The sequence below is a fragment of the Erithacus rubecula genome (genome assembly GCF_903797595.1).
Source record: "Erithacus rubecula genome assembly, chromosome: 12".
Lineage (NCBI taxonomy): Eukaryota > Metazoa > Chordata > Aves > Passeriformes > Muscicapidae > Erithacus > Erithacus rubecula.
The window spans coordinates 19157613-19181204 of record NC_136664.1 but is presented as its reverse complement, the minus strand read 5'-3'; the positions used below and the strand labels follow the sequence as shown (position 1 = coordinate 19181204).

The 23592-nt window shown below is 41.1% G+C and overlaps 1 protein-coding gene across 1 annotated transcript; it reads left to right on the top strand.

The window, feature by feature from the left end:
- Positions 1 to 6420: 6420 nt before the first annotated feature.
- NAE1 (NEDD8 activating enzyme E1 subunit 1) lies at positions 6421 to 19727 on the top strand. Its single transcript, XM_079315947.1, has 20 exons — positions 6421 to 6525; positions 8487 to 8590; positions 8682 to 8742; positions 9588 to 9618; positions 10247 to 10318; positions 10625 to 10704; positions 11199 to 11308; positions 11643 to 11752; positions 12331 to 12393; positions 12636 to 12699; positions 13766 to 13857; positions 15131 to 15190; positions 15278 to 15411; positions 15562 to 15637; positions 15884 to 15923; positions 16865 to 16951; positions 17970 to 18062; positions 18437 to 18551; positions 18627 to 18676; positions 19465 to 19727. The coding sequence occupies exons 1-20, from the start codon at positions 6470 to 6472 to the stop codon at positions 19572 to 19574; spliced, it is 1608 nt and encodes a 535-aa protein (XP_079172073.1). The 5' UTR covers positions 6421 to 6469; the 3' UTR covers positions 19575 to 19727.
- The last annotated feature ends 3865 nt before the right edge of the window (positions 19728 to 23592 follow it).

The window sequence follows — 23592 nt, the reverse complement described above, 5'->3', positions numbered from 1 at the left end:
AGTATTAATTTTCTTTTTCAGGAGGTTTCCATGACAGTCAGCTATAAAACCTTTAAGAGTTGCTGATGCCAGCTATATTACTCACAGAGGGATGTAAAGTGCTGGAAAGGTCTCCTAAACTGCAAAGTTGCTGAACAACTGTTTTCAAGTGAAACATCAACACTGGGCTCAGGTGAGCCCACAGGGCACAGTGGCACTGCACTGCCCAACCTGCACCATCGACCCCTTCAGCTTTTATCTTCTCACTCAAACCCACACAGATTTCTGCAGATCTGGACTAAAACACGTGGCACAGGAAGAACTCTGAGACAAGGGAAAATATCCTGAAGATGTGGCAGGAAGCAGACTCCACAAAATGGAGGTTTAAATGGGTGGATTTAGAAAAGTGGAAAGAAGGAATGACATTGTCTTGAGGGGAAAGTGAGCCTGAATAAAATTTTAGCTTGTAAAATTTATCATTAGTAAATGTTAGTCAGTGTGTATATGACAACTTAATGTGCTTACATCCCAATCAGCCTTCTTTCTTTATGAGGAAAATATAAAATTTTCCTTAAATATAAGGTAACACTGCTGCTTATACAAATATCACATAACCCTAATACCTCTGGATATTGGGTGACTCCAAGAATGGTTTTCACTGATTCTGCCATCAAATTATCATTTATCACTTCAAAAGCTGCAGTCATCATGTAATTCCATTCTTTTTTACTAGTTTGAATCCAGGACAATTACATCACACTCGTGAACTTATGGAAGTGAGAACAACAGAGGGGTGGATTTCTCCAATGCTGAGCTAAAAGTGACATGATTTCCACAAATTTCTTCTGGGCTCTTGTCAGAAGTGTCTGCTTCACAGTGAATGACAGGAAGACATCATTCCATTCACTGCAGTGACTTGTTTCAAGCTGCCTTAAACAGGAATCTGTCTTCCCCAGCCTTCTCACTTAGGGTTTTATTCCCCTTTGCCAGCAGTGATGAGTGAAAAGAGCAGCAGCCCAAGAAAAATACAGGGGGTCTTCTGAACCTGTCACCTGTTGTGATACAGAACTAACAATGAATGCTTCAGGTTTCCCACCTTTATATATAGAATTAATGTTTTTATGATTTATTTTTTTAATTTAAATTGCTATATAGGGACTAATCATTACGGTTTAAAAACTCCAAATAAGATTGGAATACTGAACTGAAATTGGACATAATTAAGCTTTACAGATTTGAGGAAATTGGAGATTTTAATCTCTAAGGTAAAATGTCCGTAATGTTACAGGTCTGGAGTCATTGGGAGGTTGTTGCACATGAAGATGTCACTCAAGGATAATGCTTCTGGTAAATATTACTGCATCCCTGTGGAGGGGCAGAGCTCCATTTTAAGGTGTGTAAGATGAAGTAAGAGTTATTTGGTTCCAAGGTGAATGGCTCAGTGGCACTCTAAGTGTATTAAGTAACTTGGCAATTACATCTCCTGACATCATTAACAATGGTGACACATTTGAACGAGGTGTCATGTGCCTTCTTTAATGCACCCCAGTGTGTCTGGTGTGTCACTGCAAGCCAACAAAACCAGAAATCCCAGCAGTTTGGGTGCAGGCTGCACACTCTGAGCCATTCACGTTCCGTGAGTAGGAGCAGATGAAATGTTAAATAAAACATTCATCACTCCAGAGTCTGTCTGTGCCTCGGGTTCTTGACAGAGTATCTGTTTATCCAGGCAGCTCCTCTCTCCTCTTACATTGCCACCAGGGATGCTGGCAGCTCCCACAGGGGGTTACTCTGAGCTGGCATCTGTTCTTTACATGTGTGTTAAAGGCATTTCTAACGAACCCAGAAGCTGCACAAAAATACTCCACACAGTAAATATAAGCAGCACAGTACTGCCAACACTGAACACTACAAAGCACAATCATTCCAGATACTTTTCTATGTTTTAGTATTTGATTTTAAAACAAACTGCCTACAGTTCTTGATTGACTACAGAAGTTTCAATTTCTGTTATCTCAAGTTATTTCTTGCAAACACAAAATGTGGTGGCTTTTGTGTATATATTGATATATTAAGATTTTATACATGTATATGTATATTGCAATATTGATTCTCATGCAGACAGTGGAACTTCAGGACCTGAAAGTGGTCATCCTTCTCTCACAGCTACGGAGATTTCTGAGAGTTACGAGACTTCTAAGGGAAAAACTCACTGGGAATCTCCTCCTGGCATCAGGGGAAAAACAAAAACAATGGTGCCAAAGTGAAGAAGGCAATAAGAAAAGGACAAAGAGGACATGCATATAGTTGACAGACAACTATGCAAGAGAAAAGGTTTGAATCAAACATGGGCCAGGGTGGGCAAGGGGTTAGAAGCAATTTAGTAGGAATGATTTTGGGAAAGTGGGACAAAAAATGGGAAATGGGGTACCTGGTTCTCTAAGAGTTTCCCAGCCTTCTGTCTTGGTTTAAAAGATGGGTGGAAGGAGGAGGAGGAGGAGGAAGAGGAGGAAGAAGAGGAAGAATGAGAAAGAGAAAAAACCTAACCCCCAACTCTTTCATACACCATTTTTTCATTACTTTTTTTTTTTTATTTATTTACTTTTAAAGGTACACACGGTTGGCTGCCTTATACTAGCTATGGGAACTACATTCTGTACCTAAGCCTGAAATATTAATTATTGCAAATTATGGTTTGTCCAAATTAGGCAATGTAGCAGAGAACAAGACCAGAAGACTGTTTTGATTTTGGGAAACAGAATGTACCTGAAATACAGCAATGGTCACTGAAATGACAGCAAAAGGAAGAATTTACTGTGGCACAGCAAACACAAAGCCTTAAAAATGAACTTTCCTGGAGATGCTGTGTATGGGAAACAAAAGAGGAAGCACTGTTGTGTAGTACATCAGCTGCAAGATGTAAACCATTCCATATAATAAAGCACTGCTGTGTGCATCATTCCAGCAGACATACAGAAAACTTAAGTTTCTGAAGAGAGACAGATTAAAAGGATAATGGACTTTATATGTACTAATAAATCAGTGTGAATGATGCAAGTATTTCAGGACCTCTCTTTTGTTGTTGAAACTTAGTGCCAGAAATGTTGGTTGAAATTTTCTTAAGATGTGGAAATTTTCTCCTTTCTTGTACACCATTGTTATAGATGAGCAATGCAAGGTTGGATGTCACAATTAAAGGATGAATATTGTATGTATGTTAATTTTGTAGATGTATAGTTATGTTATTGCAATATATCTTCTCACAGTCCTCTTTCCCCTTTGCCTTGTAATGCTTTGGGCATTTGGGGATGGCTGGCTTGCTACTAGGAGGTGTGGCATAACAACACCTGACCTCCAAGACATAAGAAAGTAATATCCACCAAAGGACAAAGAAATAGTTGACTGATGTGACTTTGGGAGGGGATAAGGGTATAAAAAGCAGTGCATCCATTTTGTAAATGAGCACAATCATATGGCTGCAAGCCATGGGGAGTCCCAGTGCTGCCTTTTCTCCTTATTTAGTCTTCTGTTGTGTTTTGTTGAGGTTTAATAAACCTTTGAAATTTTAAAAAGTGAGTGTTGTTTCTCACAACTACCAAGGTCCAACCAATCCTGATCCTATATGGAAAGATGTTCATAATAGAAGCACATAGGCACAACAGATTTCACATGTTCTTGTCTCCATACTAAGCAGGAATAAGTGCAGTAATGTGCAACATCTCTGCAAAATACATCCTACCTGATTTTCCTGACTGCAGGCACCTTCACAGCTTCTGCCTCAGTCTGCCTGAAATTTCCTGAAAAGTCCATACAGAAAGTGCATCAAGAGATGCAGAGAAATGCCCGTTTTGAACACAAATTCTGGGAATGGTACTGTTGTCCAGACAAATTGGATCCATTACTATGCAACAGCCAGTAAATACACACTTGAGAGAGACATTGATTGCTTATGTCAGAGTGCCAAGCCTTGTGCTCGATGGTGCTCCACAAATCAAGCAGCCCAACTATCCATACTTTTCCCTATTTATATATTTTAGCAAACAAAGGCATGGATGTTTATTGGCTACAGGTTACATAGTTCTCTTATTAATGAGTATTCTCTCTTCTGTTGGTTAATGAGTGTCTCATTTCTCATGGAATTACTGCCGTGCTCTCACCTTCTCCTTTGGCTCGGTGCTTTCCTGTGTGGCTGCTCCATGAGTTGTGCTCCTGATCTGCCCCTGCTGCAATTCCACACAATTGCTGAGTCGCCTTTGTTTCTTCCTCATCTTGAGGGTCCTGCCAAATGTCCTCATGGCTCATTGTGAAAAACAAGGTTTACTTTCCTGGTAAAATTTAAAAAGTTTAATAAAAGACAGTAAGAGACAAACAATAAAGCAAAATACAGCTGGGTGCTTGACATTCAGCCAAGAGCACACACTAACTCAGAAAACACTTTGTTAAATGCATTGACGTGTTGCATATTCATAGATCTTCATGCATTATTCAAAATAATTTCCTCCCCACCCCAACCTGTAAATCAATATCAATATTTTTTGCTTCCCTGGGGTTCTGGTGTCAGATAATCCAAAAGTGTGAAGAATTTCCTGATTATCATTTTTACCATTCTTTGAGTTAGTTACACAAACAAAAGCTTTTTACATCACCCTGTTATAGTCCAACAAAAATACATATATTTATCACACTATTAGGTTTTGTTAATAGCAGAACTAAAAGAAATTACATTCATTCAGTAAAGTTTTCCGACATTATGCATACAGCTTTCATTTTAATATTTGGAAAAAGCCAATAATATAATATGTATTTATAACACCATGAATTCTGCATTCTTTGTGTATTGGTAGAAATCCTCCTCTCCAAGCTTTGATAACCTCCCCAGGCTGAGATCACTGGGGCATGTCCAGCCCCAAACCTTAACAAGGCAATTCTGCTGACCAGGAATTGGTGTTCTCAGCAGCTGGGCATCACTTAGAGATTGCTGGCTGCTCTGTTTCATGGATTAAATCTCTCTCCTTGCTGATTAAGCTTAAAAGTTACAAAGATCAAACAGCAAAGAACATCTTTTCTTAAAATTCAACATACTCCACATTTTATGTACTGAGGCATAGGTAGGATGTGATTAAACTCTCCATGAGCTTTTTTGAGTGGAATCCTGCTAGGAATAGAGTTCCTTTAGGAGCTGGAACAGAGATGACACAGAGTTAGGGGAAATAAAATGGGTATTTATTGAAAGGCCTGCAAAGGCTACACCCTGGCAGTACAGTGCCACAGCGTGGCCCCTGCCCTGCCTGAGTGGCTCCAAGATGGAAGTAAAAGAGGGCTTTCACATTTTTATAGACTTCAATCTATTTACATACAAGAGTCAACCATCCAATTCATAGTCTCAAATCCCTCCTCTTCTCCTGGCTGGCCTGCCCTCCTCTTCTCACATTGTTTATACTTTTGGCCTGGAGTCTGAAGAAACTGTCCTTGAGTCCATAGCTGGAATCAGCCTTTATCACCCTAAAGCACATGGGAAAGCACACCCAAGCAGAACAGAAAACTTGCAACTTAAGGCATCACCGTGAGGGCTGGCTTGCCAATGGGTGGGCATGGAGTGGTCATGTGAAGTATTTTTTGTAGGCCTCCTATTTTTTGTGTTCTCTGCTCAGGCTGTGGACAACAAACCCTGAGCAGAGGAGTAACACTGCAGTAGAGAATGGGTGGGTTGAGATGCAAAGGGAAGCTGCTGGGGGCAGGTTTACTGCGATTGTGGCCATTATGAGGGCTAAATGAAGTTCTGGCGTTTGTATAAACCAGAATACTTAAAATAGGAAAAGAAGACAGACCTAGATAAAGGGAAATTTATGATTAAACCCATTCTGTTTAGATACCTCTGTTGTGAATTTTGTATATTGAATATTGTATACCAGTTTGTAAAATAATGAAAAAAAGGGGGTTTCCATAGTCTGAAAGGTTTTTTGCAGAATCAGATTTCCTGCCTTTGTGTAATCAATCACAAACTATCTGCTAAGAGCAGACTTCCTACTTCTCCTGTTTTTTATCTATCCAGACCAGATGGTTACATGACCAATTATCACAAGAGCTGTCCCACGGAATTTTGGAAGTTTCTTTGACCACTACTGCTTACCTTGCAGAATTACTACAACAAAACAATAACAATTATTGATTACTACAAGGAAAACCATACTATAAAAAGGGAGCTGCAAACCAAGGCCTGTGGAAGCATGAAGCGGGCGGTGACCCCTCACGTTTTCCCCAGCACTGCTTGCTCTGTCTATATAAAATAAAGCCATTATATTTTGCTAAATATCGAGACTTTTGTTTCTCATTTATAACGGAGAACTCCGGGCGCTGCCGACCCCGCCGGTCTCGACTCCAGCAGCGGCAGGGCTGAGGGAGGACCGGCCGCTCCCAGGACGGGGCCGCCCCTCAGGGCAGGCGGGGCAGGGCGGGAGCGGCCCCGCGCCTGCGCGCTGGAGCAGCGGCCATGGCGCGGCCGGGCCGGGCCGGCCTCAAGGAGCAGCGCTACGACCGCCAGCTCAGGTACCGGGGCGGGCACGGACCGGCACCCACACCGGCACCGGCCCGGCGGGGAGCGGGGCCGCGCCTCCAGCGGCGGGCACGGGCGCGTTCGGCGCCGCACCAGGGACAGGCCCCGGGGCCGCGCCGGGCCCGGCGGAACCGCGGGGAGCAGGAGCCGTGTCCGAGCGGCGGGGCCGTGAGGGCTGCGCCGGCACTCGGACAGTATATATGCAATAAATAAACTGTATACGTTACTAGAAACATAGATATGTATTCATACATAAGTATATACGTAAAGGGGGATAGAGATACACAGATATAGATATATATGTATCTAAGTAGGTCCTCATGTATGTTTTTATATAAGATACATAAGTTATTTGTAAAGTGCTTGTTGTATAAGTGTATAATGTATAAATACATAAATATGTTTGTTCCATATGCTTGTATTATGTTTGTATCTCTCTGTATATATCTGAATATGTAAAGGAGGCTGTGTCGAAAAGATGGAGCCGAGCTCTGCTCCGGGCCCAGCAATGGCACCAGAGCCAGGGCAGGCTGAGCCCAGGAACTGCCCCTGCACAGGAGGCACAACTTGTGCCCTGGGCCGTGCCCAGCCCTGAGCAGAGTGTGCAGAGAGGCTGTGCAGTCTCCTCCTGGGGATATTCCAGAGCCACATGGACACTGTGCTGTGCCCTGTGCTCTGGGATGGCCCTGCTGGAGCAGGGAGCTGCCACCACAGCAGCCCCTGGGCCCCTCCAGCCTGACCCAACCTGGGGCTCTGTGAAATGGCAGAAAAGATCCGAGTTACCAGGGGAGGGTACCAGCACCAGTCAGGGGTGTCTGTCTGCAGTGTGGCTGTTAAGTTTCCTCATGGATGGATATGTGTGAGTGAAGGGCTCAGCAGTGGTGATACCACTCTGCTGTTTTCTCCACAGCTTTGTAGAGGTAAGAAGTGCAGAGTCCTGGGCTCCTCAGTACAGGAAAGACAAGGAGCCACTGGAGAGGGTCCTGTGGAGGGCACAGAGAGGGTTTGGGGTCTGGAGCATCTGTGGTGAAGAGAGACTGGGAGCTGGACCTGGTTAGCCCAGAGCAGAGAACACTGAGAGGGGATCTCATCAATGCATGGAAGTATCACCGAAGTGGGTGTCAGAGGGTGGTGCCCAGCAGCGGGACAAGGAGCAGTGGCCATAAACTAAAACGCAATAAGTTTCATCTCCATATGAGGAAGAACTTGTTTTCCTGGAGGGGGCAGAGCCCTGGAGGAGATGCCCAGGGAGGCTGTGGATTCTCCCTCTCTGGGACATTCCAAACCTACCTGAACAAGCTCCTGTGTCACCTGTTCCAGGTCACCCTGCCTGGGCAGGGCTTGGACTGGGTGACCTCCAAAGGTCTCTTCTAACCCTGAAAATTCTGTGAGTTACCACCCCAGTGAAATCAGCAGGATGTGTGACCCAGGGCTGTCTCAGCCTGGTCTCAGCCTCGGTGCTGTTTTCTAGAGGTCTGAGGTACCAGATAGAATCAAGACTGATTTCTGTCTCCTGTGTGTTTCAGTGCCTTGTATGAGAAATTTTAAAAAATATATATACATAAAATGCTATTGTTTATAATAAAAGTTAGGAAAAAGAGAATGTTTGGCATTAGGACAAAGTTTGGGCAAGGACTGTTTTAACACATGATGCTTTTTAAAAAGTTGAAGTATGTTCCAAGAGAAAGAGGGTGTGCATGCATATGGTGTAAGGTTGGAGAAAATGAAGTGTCAGGGAAACTGCTCTTTGGAAAGTCTCAGAGTTTTCACAGTAAATTCCCTTAAGGATGCTTATTTTGGTTAGTGCTATTTAGGTCCTCAGCAGTGAATGCACAGTAGCACACCAGTCCACTATTTGTCTTTTTTTGTGTGTGTGTTTTGTTTTGTTTGTTTATATTGACTTTGCAGTCAGAAGTTAAATAACTTTGTTGTATTTTGGTTTCCTTCCCAATAGGCTGTGGGGTGACCATGGCCAAGAAGCACTGGAATCTGCCCATGTTTGTGTGATAAATGCAACAGCAACAGGAACTGAAATACTCAAAAACTTGGTCCTGCCAGGTCAGTAGATATTTCTTCTGTCTCTTCTTTGTGATGTGTCTGATAGCTTGATGATACCAAGTTATTCATAGAAGGCTTTTTCCTCCCAAAGGTATTGGTGCGTTTACAATTGTCGATGGGAATCGAGTCTCTGGAGAAGATGTTGGAAATAAGTAGGCTTTTTACTGATTTCAGTTACAAATTGGCAAGTGACAGAGTTTCATAGGTAGTTCGATCTCTATATTTGCTAAGAAGTCCTGCAAAATTCTTTTAAAATTCTCTCTGTGTTTCTCCAAGTCTTCTGTGGGTTTGGAGATTGGTGACAGACAGCGTGCATGGTCATTTTGATATTAGCTGCTAAATTATTTTAGTTGCTAAGTTTGGGCTTTACAGGTCTGTTTGCTTCATTGTCAAGTTTATAAGGACAATGCTCTATTCAGTATAAAAATATTGAAAATTAACTTGTTTGATGTAGTCTTGAGCTATGGCAGTGCTTGTATTTCAATGTAGTTGAATATGTTTTCCCGAATTCTGGTCATGTGGCTGCTAGACATTTATTACCCTTCATGGCTTTGAACAGCTCTGTGCAGCAGGGAAAAGGGTAAAAAACTGTTTGCAAATCCTGTAAGAATGATTTGCCTACTAATTCTTGATCACATTCTGTTGCAGTACCCATAGATATCTACAGGGGTTATGTGAGGGGGAAGGATATTCCATTATGTGAGGAAATCAGTGCTAGTGAGTCTTTGATTAGCCTGATGAGAAAGAACCAGCAGCATGATCCTGTCTTCCAGACAAGTTTTGCATGTTATATTTCAGATTTATGGTTTGGGCATTGAAAATCTTTATGAAGAAACAGTTTCTGAGGAAAATATAACAGTGGTGGGGAAAAAGCATATTTAAGGGTTTGTTGTGTATGAGAGTCAGCAACATATTCTGCAGAACAAAATGTAACTTCAGTGCTGTTTTTTCTTCAGAATAAAAGTTCACATGTAACTCTCTCTTGTCTCCTTTTCAGTTTCTTTCTACAAAAAAGCCATATTGGTCAGGTAAGGAAATAATAAATGTCAGTTTACATGTATTGAAAGCATAGAAATATTGAATATTTTAACATGGTATTATGAATAATGCTAAAGGCTTGTGTGTATAGGTTAAAGTCTGCTTCCTCTTTAACAGAATTCCCCATGTTTACTTTTTAGGTGCTTGTAAGTGAGAAGATAAACTCAGTTGTGGTGAAATTGAATAGGAAAAAAATTATGAGCTTATAATTAAAATCTGTGGAAGGATAAGGTAGTTGTAGTTGAAGGAGTAAAGTTAGGAGTAGAGAGGTGAATGAGGGGGGAAAAATGACAAAAACAGGGAGTATGAGAGGCATAGATAACTCCTGGAAACTCTGTAATGAAACTGGAAATTAGGAAATAGCCATCTCACAATTTGTCTTTTTGAAACAGTATTGCATGCTCTCAAACTAAGTGCCTGCTATTACAGGATGTATTTTTCCTTCAGATGAGCAAGGCTTGGAGTAAGGAGCCTTAGCTTATAATGAGCTTTGTTGTGAGGTGTTTCCTGAGGTTGTTTTGTTGTTGTTGCTTGGTTGGTTTGCACTGTTAGCACGTGCCATTATGTAGTACTGATATAATGTGTAAACTACATTTCATTTTGATTGCTCTGAAACAGAATCGTGCCCAGAGTGCCATGGAGCTCTTGCAGGAATTGAATAGTGATGTTTCTGGAAACTTTGTTGAAGAGGTTTGTATTCCTAAATCAGTACTATGTGTGTGTTATAGTGTGATAAAAAAGTGAAGTAACAGCTCTGTGTTGCTTTGTGTTGTTGCAGTTTTAATAGATTCAGGATAAAACAGCATTTGACGAATTGATCTTAAGTTAAATCATTTGTATGTATTTCACACAAAGAATTTTTTCAATTGTTTCAAGCATTATTTTGTAACTTCATCTTAATTTTATGACTTTCACTTAACACTTTAGATTCAGCAGATTTGCTCTGTACTCAGAAATTTTCAGTGTTCCCTGACATACATTTTCCCCCCTATTTAGAGTCCGGAAAAGCTTTTAGACAACGACCCTTCCTTTTTTAATCGGTTTAACTTGGTGGTTGCAACACAACTGCCAGAAAGGTAAGAATTACTTAAGGTTGAATTACCTGTTTTCATTCAGTTGTAAAAGCAGGTTTATATATGTGTGTGTATACTTCCTTGTAGAAAAGCAGGGCAGAACTGTGTCCTTGTGGAGGAGAATTACAGCCAGTGATGGCAGTTTCTATAGAGACCTTTTTGTACCTCTGATGGGAACTACCTCTTCTGAAAGTTAGGACACTGCAAAACATGTGTCTCATTCTTCAGTTCTCTGTCTCACAACTCATTGAAGCTTTTTATTTGATACTTGGAGCATTTGGGAGGGTGGAATGAGACATAATGGACATAATGGATGGATATTTTTCCAACTCACTGTAAATTGCTGTATGAAATTAATCACCTTATGTGCTTAGGATCATGATGATATTAGAGAAGTTTTTTGAGAGAACTCTTTCATAAGTAACTGGTGTAGGAGTTATCTTTATAGATAACTGGTGTCTTCTGCAGATGTGAAAAAAGTATGTTTTTCCTTACAGCACATTGCTGCGCCTGGCTGAAGTTCTCTGGAATTCCAACACTCCTCTGTTGATATGCAGGACTTATGGACTGGTTGGTTACATGAGAGTTGTGATTAAAGAACATACAGGTTAGAGGGTTTACTGAAATCAAGACTTCTCTGGAAGGTTTAAAGCTTCAGTAACTTATGTCACTTTGGGGTTTTTTATTTGTCTTTTTTCACCTTGTGATACATTTAGTATTTGTTAAGTCCTAGGTAGTTTGCATTCTTTGAGGAATGCATTGGGATTATGAGCTGCAACAAATAGTAAAATTGGGGGTTATCCTGATGTTATGGGTGACTTACACAGAATACTTACTTTGAAAATCAAGCAGTGAAAGTAGCAGGTGGTCCTGTGTTTGTGTAGCTCTGTTCTAATGGCCAGACATAAAGCTGGGAAATGCATTGTGTCATTTTTTCACAGTTGTTGAATCTCACCCTGACAATATGTTAGAAGATCTGAGACTGGACAAACCATTTCCAGAACTGACAGAGCATGTTCAGGATTATGACTTGGAGCATATGGACAAAAAGGTTGGTATGTGGTTTGCACTGTGTTCCCCAGCACAGGTACAGACACAGCACAGGGATTCTGTGAAAATGGCCCTTGGCAGATGACTCTGGTGCCAAGTCCCATATGAACAGAGCCAACTCTAGAACCAGTCATGAGGAACTGTTTTTGCCTCTGCCCCAATGTTCCAGTCTCTTTAAATATTAAGCAGGTGCAGGTCTTGGGAAGCAGCGAGTATTATTGGACAGCTTGATCTTTTGTTAGATTGAATACTCCCTCACACCCTCTTTTGGAATTTGTTATTTTTATGGTTACCTACTGCTGCAGAGCTTTACACTGTGGATGTTTCTGCATAGCTTGAGTTCCACTCCAGGAAAATATTGGAGAACTTGGCTCACTTTTTTAAAATTAATAATAATTTGACAATTTATTTTATAATAGTTAAAAAAATTATGGCTGAGTCAGAATCTGGAACATGTCCTGTATCTTTAGAGTAGTGCAAGGGATATTTGGAGTTTACATTGTAAATAGGTTTTTAATTTGATTCCTGTTTTTTATCTTTTCTCAATGTGACAAAGATTTCTCCACTATTCAATTCCAGGACCATAGCCACACTCCATGGATTGTGATTGTAGCCAAGTATCTCACAAAATGGTTCAATGAGGTATGTTGCAAAACTGTATTATTACTATTATTGGTCTGTCTTTTCTGAAGCAGTTAATTATTTTGGCAGTGTGTAACATTAAAAAATGAAGGTGGAATCATAAAAAAAAAAAGATTACTAATTGAAGTGCAAGTAAATATGTAAGCAGTGACAAACTCCTGGAGTTCAGCAGTCTGAGCACAGTTACCTTTTAGTAGTAGGTATTTTAAAAACAAAAATCTCTTTGTGTTTTTTAAATTTAGAAAAGTGAACAGTTGCCTAAGAGTTACAAAGAGAAAGAAGCCTTCAAAGAACTGATTCGGCAAGGTAATCCATGTCCCAGGGGTCCCTTATTCCTACTGGCAGAACTAGATACAAGTTGGCATCTGAAAAGTAATCCCAAATTCTCTCAGGTTTAATTTATGAAAGATCTGTTGGTATATACTGTATGATTCTTCTGCTAAATGATTGTTTTGTACAGGTGAATTTTAAGATGCTACACTTGCTTATAAATGTTTGTTGTCAGTGTTTTATCCTAAGATCCAGAGTGTGTTTTGATTTGGGTGGAAGCAAAGGCCTTAAGAGAAAATTCTGCTTAAAATTGATAAAGAGGAAAGCAAATGTCTTTTGACACTGGAATTGTTATTCTGCAAATATTTGGTGTGTTCATTGACCCATCAGAGACTTGTAGTCCTTCAGCTCTGCATGGCCAGGTTCTGTAGCACTGACTGCCCTGTAACTGGTGTGTGATTGACTTCATTTGTGCAGTGCTTTCAGTCCAGTACCTTTTCAGGGTGCTTAAGATCATGTGTCATTTTTAAGATCTATATGCATTGTCTTAAATGATTGTAGAAAAACACCATTGACTGAATTTTTGGTATTTCCACACTTGAAGGTGACCTGTGTGCAAATTTGGAGTGGTCCTTAACCCCAGTCTGTGATAGGGAATAGATCTGATCCATAGTAATTACCTTTGTTAATGTCAGATTTTAGTGGAGGCACTTTCTTGGGCTGGCTTGCTCTGTGGATGCATAAGTGTTTGCCAAATTTGATGAAAAATCCCAGCTAAACACGACTAGCATGAGAAGGAGACTTGTTAATTTAGTGCTTATGAAACTTGATTATCTCCTTACAGAAATAAACTTGTGCTTTTGTGCTAGGTTGCTTTTGCTTAACATCACAGGAAAATGAATCATATGCAGAATTTAGATGAAGTTAGCTTTATAATTACATCTGATCTTTTTTCTTGTGATTCATTTTTCTTTTTTTTTTTTTTTTTTTTTTTGGTAGCTGTTATGCCACGAAAATATCCAAAGCCAGTATGCTCTATTGGTAAGACATGATGAGATGTAATTCAAACAGTTGTGCATTTTAATTTTTTTTTTTCAAAAAGGTATCTTAAAGAATGAAAATGGGACCCCAGAAGATGAGGAGAACTTTGAAGAAGCTATAAAAAATGTGAACACAGCATTAAATCGTACAGAGGTAAAATAAACATTTCTGTGATAAAACTGAAGTAATTTCAACTGCCTCATTTTCTCAGAATATATTATTCAGTTTTAGGACAGAAATTCCATTAGTAACATTTGTATTTAGCTAAAACAGGATTAGTACAATGTTAGAATTAAAATTGTGTAGTTTAATAAGTTAAATAGACCTAGACTAGCTGGCAATGCAGCTTACAGAAATTCTCTTACTCCCTTGCTCTTGTAAGAAATCTGCATTTCCCTCCTGCAGACTTGAATTCAAGTCTAGAATGAGTCAGCAACCAGAGTGCATCAGTGAGTTCTTGTCTGACTGTTACAGTTGAGTCTGTAAAAAACTCTGTGAAGTGCTGAGTACAACTGCAAGGCTTTAGGAGTGAGTGGTGTAGCTGATGCTGATTTAAATACACTGCTGGGAGAGGGACTGAGAGCAATTACTGAAATTGTGCTGTGTTGAAGCCATGGGCTTAGTAGTTACTCTCTGTAGAAATGAAGGGCTGCATGGGGCTCCTGATACAATAAATTAACTTCTTTTCTCTTGGAGAAACTTAGTAAAAAATTCCCTTCATAAACTGGTTAAGCTTAAAAGCATTAAAAGTGATGTTTTCCTTGTTTCTTAAATAATCCTGACATAGTAACTCATGGTTTTAATTTGAGCTCTGATTTCTTTAGTTTTTCATCTGGGGTAAACTGCAAAGGCTGCATGGGGCAAAAGCATATTCTGTGATTCTTCCTAGATTATGTTCTGTTGTTTTGAACTGAGCTGATCCTTGTTTGGATGGTCATGTTAAGTCTCCCAAGAAAGCAGCAGGTAAAATTTACTGCTGCTTTCCAAGCCACTACAAGACATGGCCCAGGATATTAACATTTATTTGAGTTTATGTGCCAGACTGACTTGCAGCAGTTAAGGATTCTGACTAAAAGTGACTTTTGTAGCCCTATTCCCCTTCCCCAGCCATTCGGCTGCTCTGCCCCAGCAGGCAGGGTGGGCAGTTGGGATGGTTGCTGGAGCAGTTTTTTAAATCTTCCTGTCAAAGGTGAAAGTCAGGTGAGGTTTTGTTTGTGACATTGATCTTGCTCAGAAGCATTGCCTTGCTCTTGGGCAGGGCTGCTGTTTGAAATGTGTCTGAGCAGCACTGGCTGTTGGATTCAGAGGAGATTTGTCATGAAACTCTGAGGTCACCTGGAGTTGGTTCACCTATGTTGTGAGTGTTGAGATAATTCAGGAAATCAAAAGTCAGGGAATTACAAAACAAATTTATTTATTTTCATAGGTTCCAAGAGGCATTGAAGAGCTTTTTAATGATGATTGCTGCCTAAAACTCACAGAGCAGGTATGAGTAGTTAAGGGTAAGACTTCAATGTAGAAAAAGCATTGTAAGTAACATCTGTGTACACGACTGTCTCATGTGCATTTGTAGTCATCTTCCTTCTGGATTTTGGTTCGAGCTTTAAAGGAATTTGTGGCAAATGAAGGGCAAGGAAGCTTGCCTGTCCGGGGCACCATTCCTGATATGATGGCAGACTCCAGTAAATTCATCAAACTACAAAATGTGTAAGTAGACAACTCCTTGACAGAGCTCACTTCCATTCATGTGGCTTGTATGCTGTCTTTACAATGTAAAGCAACAACAAAAAAAAGATAGCCTTCAGTGTAGAGTTGATGGCTTTCTGCTGTAATTATTTACTTCTTCATTATTACCAGATACCGTGAAAAAGCAAAGAAGGATATTGCTGCTGTGGGGAACCATGCTGCTAAATTGTTACAGTCCCTGGGCAAGGTGAGTGCAAACCTATGGCTGTTCTTCTAATGAAGGAAGTATCTGTGAAGTATCTGCTTTATTTAAATCAATTTGGTTTGATCATATAAAAGCAAAATGCATACAGGCATATGCTATTTACAATTTAAGACCTTTTTTTGGTACATTAGTAACTAGTTATTTCACAATAAATATATTAATATATATGTGACAGCAGGAATTCTCTGACCATTATGTGTACTGGAATGAGTATATTCTCTCTTTTAGGCACCTGAGTCTATTTCAGAGAGAGAATTGAAATTGTTCTGTGAGTATGCTTGGATTCTCTTCTGGGTTTAGGCACATAATCAAATAATCAAACACTTCTGAATGGTCATGTAGTTACTAAGCAGTAAGTCAATATTTGAATTTTTCAAGTAAGTACGAAGTGATTTGCATCCCTCATTTTTAGGAGAAGTAGCAGAAGTTCAGCATTTCTCAGGAGTGAGTCTGTAAAGATTGGCTTTAAAATTCTGTATTTTTTTCACTCCAAACAATAGGGAGCAGCTGCCCTCTGCTCTGTGTGATGACTACCTGAGAACTCTTGCCCATGCTGGGGGTACTGGTTTCAAAGTGTGGGCTCTGGAGACTTGAGGTGGTCTGAAAAGCTGTAACCCAGCTGATGACACGTCAGGCTGTGTCTGTCCTGGATGTTACAGGTGTCCAGCAGCAGCCTGGCTGAGGCTCCTCACAGCTGGAACTCCCTTGTAAACATACAGCAGAGTGTGCTGCCCTGAACTGGTAAAGTGTTGGGGAACCTCCCAGTTGCTCCTTTTTCAGTGCTGGGTTGTAGCTGCACCCTGGGTTGGTTCCTAGCAATGATACTGGAAAACAACCTTTTCCAGCTCATGGCTGTGCTGTTAAAATATTGAGAACATGTGAGGCAGTGTGAGATGTAGTGGAAGACTGGAAGAATCATGTTAATTTGCAGCCTGGAAGAGGGAAACATTGTGGCTGTGACTGATTAATTGCTCTGGTGTCACTGTTACATTAACCTCGCAGATAGTGGAGATTCCACATGAGCACAAAACTAAAACTCTCCTGACCACAGAGCTAAAGGTAGTTAAGCAGGTTTTTATTCCTGCAAGAGAAGAAGCAGGGGAGTGTTCAGTGCAGTGCTGTTAGGTGTAGCCCTTCCCGTGTCACACGGGGTGTGGCACAGCCGCAGCGGGTGGTGGCGCTGATGGGCCGTTGTCTCCCTGTCCGCAGGCAGCAACGCCGCTTTCCTGCGCGTGGTGCGCTGCCGGTCCCTGGCTGAGGAGCACAGCCCCAACTCCTGCAGCAAGGACACAATCAGTAAGTACTGCTGCTGGCCACAAACATCACTGCATTTCCAGCTTGGAATGCTGGTGAGGAAAAGGAAATGTAAGCTACATGTTCTGTTGTATTATGCAGTTTCATCATTTGGAATGTCACAATGTCTTCGGTGGATTTAAATAAATTCTTGTTGTAAGGCTTATGGTTCTCAACTACAAGTATGGAGATTGAGGTCTAGAATGTTTAATTGAATTTGATTTTGAAATTTCAAAAATGATCTTACAGATTGATGTGTGTTGCAGCTTTTGTTCTCTTGTGGATTTTACTTTTAGTACTCTATATAAAACACTTTTTTCTTCAAACTTCTTTTTTCTGTATCAGACAGAGCTGAAAAGGTGCTTTTTCAGCTTATTCTTTAAGATATGAACTAACAGACTAGTTACTTAATATTGATTTTGGTTTTTATATTGCCTTTTTTCCTTTTTGAACCTGCATAAATAAAAAAAAGGGCAGAAATACTTATCTATCAAAGTTTGTTGAAATTAGCTTAAACAAGTCCTCTGAATATTTTGGACAAAATATGTATATATCTTGTGTATACATGCATCTTGTAATATTTATCATTCCAGTGAAAACTCCTTGAATTAGTTTGTAATGTGCAGTGGAATATAAGTAGCAGTTAATATTTACAAAGACTATTGAGCTGTGTGCTAAGGGATAAGACCTGTTTTATAATTACAGTCATTACAAATAATACTTAATGCATATGTTTCAAATCCTAAAATTATAACTAAGGGTAACCCATTTAAATTAAAGCAGCTGCCAGAATTGAAATGTGAGTTTCTTCACTGAGTAGTTTATATTAAATACGTATAATACTGTTTTGTCATAAACTTTGGAGACAAAATTGTGTACCTGAGAGTTGTGTGATTAAGGTTCTATCACTGGCTGTACTCATTAAGGTTTCTTTTTACTGCAGATTTGTTTTCAGGGAATTCAAAACGTTGCTTTTTCCATTTCATCTGCACTAGCTAACCAGTTCTCTTGCTGTTTTCAGTTTCCCATATGGATAACCCAGACAGTGAAATAGTGTTGTACTTGATGCTGAGGGCTGTCAATAGGTTTTACAAGCAGCATGGCAGATACCCAGGTATGTTGATACCAGTTACTTCACATCATCAAAAGAAATAAAAAGATCCAATAGTTACTGTAGTTCAAGTTATAAACTGCAAATACATTAGTTGTGGTTGTGGTAATACAGCTTTACGAATGTGAAAATTAAAATGAGAGTTTTTTCTCTTTGGGAACTTAAGGAATTTATCTGACTTAGTATCCTTGATAGCTTGTGTGGATTATGAATCAGTTCAGCTATCCAGTAATTTGTCTATCGTGAGAAGCATCAACAGAATATTCAGTTATTATTAGTCTAGTACTAATATGACATTGATGGGCTTAGAAACCTTACCCGTAAGCTTTGACTGTGGGGTTACAGTTGTGTGATGAAACAGCTGATTTATTTTCCAGGTGTCTACAACTACCAGGTGGAAGATGATATTGGAAAGCTAAAATCATGCCTTACTGGTTTCCTCCAAGAACATGGGCTGTCTGTAATGGTGAAAGATGATTATGTGCACGAGTTGTAAGTGCTGTTTTTGGGGGGTGGCTGTGTTGGTAAAACTGCCAGGCATGTTGTGACTGTTCCTTTCCTGTGCAGTTGTCGCTACGGAGCTGCCGAGCCTCACGCTGTTGCTGCCTTCATGGGAGGTAAGGGTGACACAAACAGCAGCCTACCCAGCCAGAACCCTGCTCCTTAATTCCTCTGGGCTGCAATCACAGGCTGCAGTCACAGATGGCATTAGGGCACAATCCTCCCCTTCATTCTCCAAATGTGACCTCCCTACAGTACATACAGAGTAAGTGGGTGCAGCAAGGGTTATAATCAGTAAAATAAACCTCAAAAACAATCTCATTATATCAACTGTTCAAACTTAGAAATAAAATGGTGCTCAGAATTGATATATCAGTTAACATTATTTGGCTGCATGCAGTGCTGAAGATAATTATGTATTATATATTCTGCTTATGTGGGATTTTTTTTCTGATTAAAAAAGTTGGTATGTATCATTATTTTGAAAAATTCATAAAGCTAATTTCTGAAGAAATTACGCAATGTTTCCTACTACAGGAAAATTCAGAGGGATTACACTGAAGTGACCCTCCAGTTTATGTTGCAGTTAAGTTTTACATGATTTTTTTTTAAACTCAGCTTCTCAGATGAGAGAGGTCACAACTTGCATGGATGTGTCCGCTCACCCATTTTTATTCTGTGTGTATGCACATGGAGAGAAAGTGTATGCAAAGCTAACTTTTAAAGTAGCGGCTTTCTGATCTTTTATAGTGTGAAGTACTGAAAGGTAGTTTTGCCTCCTAGGAGATTTATCAGGCACTCCTGAAATAATTCCAGTGTATGGACTTCTAGATAGAAACATTATTTGCCTGTTGTTTAAATATGACCTGCTAATTGCCTTTTGGTTTTTTTTTCTCTTTTGCAGGAGCTGCTGCACAGGAAGTCATCAAGGTCATTACAGGACAATTTGTAATTTTTAATAATACCTTTATTTACAGTGGAATGTCACAGACTTCAGCAACTTTCCAGCTGTAGGATAAGCTCTTGCATTCGATGCCTCCAGGCGCTGCTGCTGCTGTACTTACAGTTTTTACAGTATTTACAGTTCCGTAAATACTGTGGTGTTCTGCCACTGACTGGACTGTTCTGTTCTGTATTACCTGCTAATTAAAGTTTCTTTATTTGTAATTATTTTCTTTTTTTCTTGTTATTGTTTCCTGAGGACAAATCATAATTTATCCTGACAATGTTTTTAAATCTATAATTTTCTGACTCACCTCTGAAAGAAAAAGGCAGTAGCTGGTTTTTGACAGGGTAAGTTGCATTTACAAACTGGCTTACCTTATTAGCAGCAGAAATGCATTTTTTCTTATAAAAGCTGCTCATCAGCTTGAGTGGGGAGAAGGTGCAAAAGGGTGAGAGAGGCTGATGAAGCTCTGATGGTCTGAGGATCCAGTATTGCAAAGAACTGGAAGTTGAAATACTATTTATTGTGTTCAGGGTCATTAGAGAAAAGGAGTGTGTGCCTGAAAGCTCGGTTCTGTCAGCCACATTCCCCTAGTAAAAGGGTTTTTCCTGCACCCATGTGTGTGGCCAATGCCACGGGTTGGCAGCTCTTTCTGCTGTGGGGGCATTGCAGCCTCCAGCTGCAGAGTCTGCAAACTGAGCTGCATTGAAATGTGTTCCCAGGGCTCAGTTTTGGGGCTGGTCCTGGTTAACACCTTAATCGATGATCTGGATGTGGGAACTGAGAGCAGCCTCAGTAAATTCTCAGACTCCCATTGGTGGGAGTGTGGATCTGCTGGAGGACGGGAAGCTCTGCAGTGACACTGGGACAGACTCGATCCACGGGCCCAGGAGAGCGGCGTCAGGTTGCACAGGGCCAAGTGCCACATCCTGCAGGTCAGCAGCCACCTCAGCGTGAGCCAAAGTGTGCCCAGGGGGCAAGAGGCCGATGGCACTGGGCTGGATCAGCAGCAGTGTGGGCAGCAGGAGCTGGGCAGTGCTGAGGCCACACCTCGAGTGCTGCGTCCAGCTCTGGGCCCCTCCTTTGAAAAATGACACGGAGGGGCTGCAGTGTGTCCAGAGAAGGGCAGCAAGGCTCAGGAAGGGTTGAGGAATGTCCCGTGAGGAGCAGCTGAGGGAGCTGCGTTTGTTCAGTCTGGAGCAGAGGCTCAGGAGGGGCCTCAGGGCTCTCCCAGCTCCCTGACAGGAGTGTGCTCTGAGGTGGGGCCACTCTCTCCTGCTGGGCCTGCACCAGAGGAACTGGCCTCACACTGAGAGAGGAAATTCAGGTTACATTTTAGAAGAAAATTATTTGTCACTGTTCAGGTGTTCAGGCCTAGGAACAGGTTGGCCAGGGAGGCGGTGGAGTTGCCATCTCTGGAGATGTTAAAGAGGCCTCTGGATCTGACACAGGGGAACGGTTTATTGGTTTTGTAAGGGAAATTAATCCACAAACACCAGAGGTTTATGTCCAAAAAGGAGACAGAGGAGTCCTTTTTGCTTTATTCGAATAAAGGGAGAGGCCATGGGGCATTCCCCTGGGATCTCTCGAATTTTTGGAGGACGCAGCCTCCCTTTTTATCCTAATTTCCCGGCCGCTTTTCCCTCTCTCTTTCCCCATTGGCTGAGGTACTCGAGAGGCACAGACTTCCCGGAACGCCTGACACCTGACATTCCCCTCTAATGTATAACCCTCCCTTTTAATTTTTAATTCTTGTAGAATTCAGTTTTCCCCCTCCCCGTTGCTTCTTTCATCTTCTGTTACCCAATTTTATTTACCAGCAAACCTACAGTTTGTTTGTAAAGGCAAATCTCTTTTTCCATTTATCAATCAGTGTAATCCCTCCCATTGTTTCTGTTATCTCTAGGTGCTAACTTTACCTACCAACAGATCTACAATTTGTTTGTAAAGACAAATGTAACATTCCTCTCAATCCCTCCTCTTTTATTTTTAGTAATTGTCTTTACAAACTTTAGCTATCATTGTCTTAATTTCTTGTTCTTGTGTCCTTTTTTGGTTTTGCAATTATTTGCAATGACATCAATTTCTGTCCTTTTGTAGCCATCTCTGGGTCAGTAGGCATGGCTATAACCTGCATCCCCTTGATCACATGTTGAATAAGTTGTATTAAGCAAGGGATCATGCATGGTAAAAAGATTAGCGTTGCTACAGCACATAAGAGGAAAAAAAGCAGTTATTTAACCCACAGTCCACCAGGTAGCCATGAAAACATGTCCCATTCCCGTACATGAGCTAACTTTCTTATTCCTTTTGCTATTTGTTTCACCACCCTTTCATTGTCATCTATTTGCAAACAGCAGTTTGAGTCATTTAATTTGCCACACACGCCCCCTTCTTCTGCTATTAAGTAGTCTAATACCATTCGGTGTTGAAATATTGCATTTCTCATCTGAGTAGATTGGTCAGCAAGAAGGTCAAGAGCTGTAGCTGTCTGGTTACTTACTATTTCAAAGACAGCTTGTAACCTAATTATCCAATTTAAATTATAAATGGGTTCTCTGGCACCTAATATTAATTCACTAGGATTCCAAGTGGCTGGGCCATAGTGTTGTACAATTTGTTCAGGTGGTCACTTATCATTACCCCACTTTTGAGTGCTCCCCCCAGCCAAGGATACATCAATTGACCGCTTTTCCCTGATTAGATCATCATATACCTTGATTCCTAACTGGTTTCCCTGAACTTGTGGTAGCAGAAAGAGCAGAGGTTTGATATACTCCACATAACATATTCCTGACCAGTTTGGGGGTAACCTGTGATAGGCATATTGGCCACAAATCCAGTAATGCCCTTTTAAAGCCCACGTCCCATTGGCAAAGGGACCTTGCCAATTTTCATTATCTACTGGGGGGTCAAAATACAGCTTGCTTCCTGGGCCTAGTGGTCTCCCAAGAATAAGAATCACAGTATTTGCACTTCCATGCTCCCACATGAGGTTTCCAGCTGCAGTTACATCCCAGATCTGTTTTATTAGATTGGGACCAGAACCTGCTAAAAAGAGTTCAAGTTCCATTCCTGTGTTGCCACTTCCACTGATAGTCACGAACAACATGTGTCCTACTTGTGGAATTATCTCAGGGGCAGCTTAAAAATAAGGAGTCAAAAAACTTATCCCTCTCCACTGCTTTACAGCCTTCCAAATCTTTCTGGTAAGCATGGTAGGAACACTTTACCCAGCTACCATTTGAGAGCTTAACATGAGTTTGATTCTATCTGCCCTGATATCTGGAACAATCATAAGGAAGGCATTTGGGGGTCCAACAATCTAAACTTAAAGATAAAGTCCAGTTACAAACACTTTTCCCCACGTATATGCTTCCTGTTCTATTTAGACAATAAGTGCCTCTTTCAGAAGAATGAAGCCGCCATGGACTTCCTTCTTCATCCCAGAATCCTGTTCCATTATGGACTTCACTCAGGGTACTAACCCACCATTTAGGTTCGACTGGGCTGGCCACCCATGGCCAGTTTTCAGATCCTCCTGGCCCCTCACAGACCCAGCAATTGCTAAGGTTAAAGGTTTTTGCTACTTCTTCTCCTAAGGTTTAAAACTTATTTTCCCATTCCTGGCCCCATCCTAACTGACAGTATAAAGGTAAGATCACTAAGAGAAACATTCTAACTGGGTTATGTAATTCCTTAACCTAATTTTTACTTTCACGTTGTCTTCTGCACCTGTGGTGAGTGAAGGCACAGAAACAGCTTAATACAAAGGAAAACAGTGACAGCAAAGGGCTGGCCCCCCAGTGACTGGAGATCCGAGAGGTGGGATGCCCACACAAACTTATTTCAGCAGGCAGTCCGTGGGTAGGCACACGAGGCTTCCCTCGATGTCGACGCACTTGCTACTGCTCCAGTCCGCCCCTGCGGAGTGTCAGTCGCGGCTTCCCATCCTTCTCCTCCAGCTGAGATGTCCAAATCTCTGGGGCCTTAGAGACCTTGACCCGAGTGTGATGGGTCCACCCATGTTCAGCTGTCTTGACGGCTGTTTCTGTGGTCAGCAACACCTGGAAAGCTCCACGCCAC

Bases quoted from the DNA above. Each gene is read 5' to 3' on its own strand.
- NAE1 (XM_079315947.1), top strand. From the start codon at position 6,470: ATGGCGCGGCCGGGCCGGGCCGGCCTCAAGGAGCAGCGCTACGACCGC. The intron at 12,394-12,635 runs GTATGTTGCAAA...TTTTAAATTTAG, and splicing joins TCACAAAATGGTTCAATGAG to AAAAGTGAACAGTTGCCTAA. The intron at 16,952-17,969 runs GTAAGTACTGCT...TGCTGTTTTCAG, and splicing joins CTGCAGCAAGGACACAATCA to TTTCCCATATGGATAACCCA.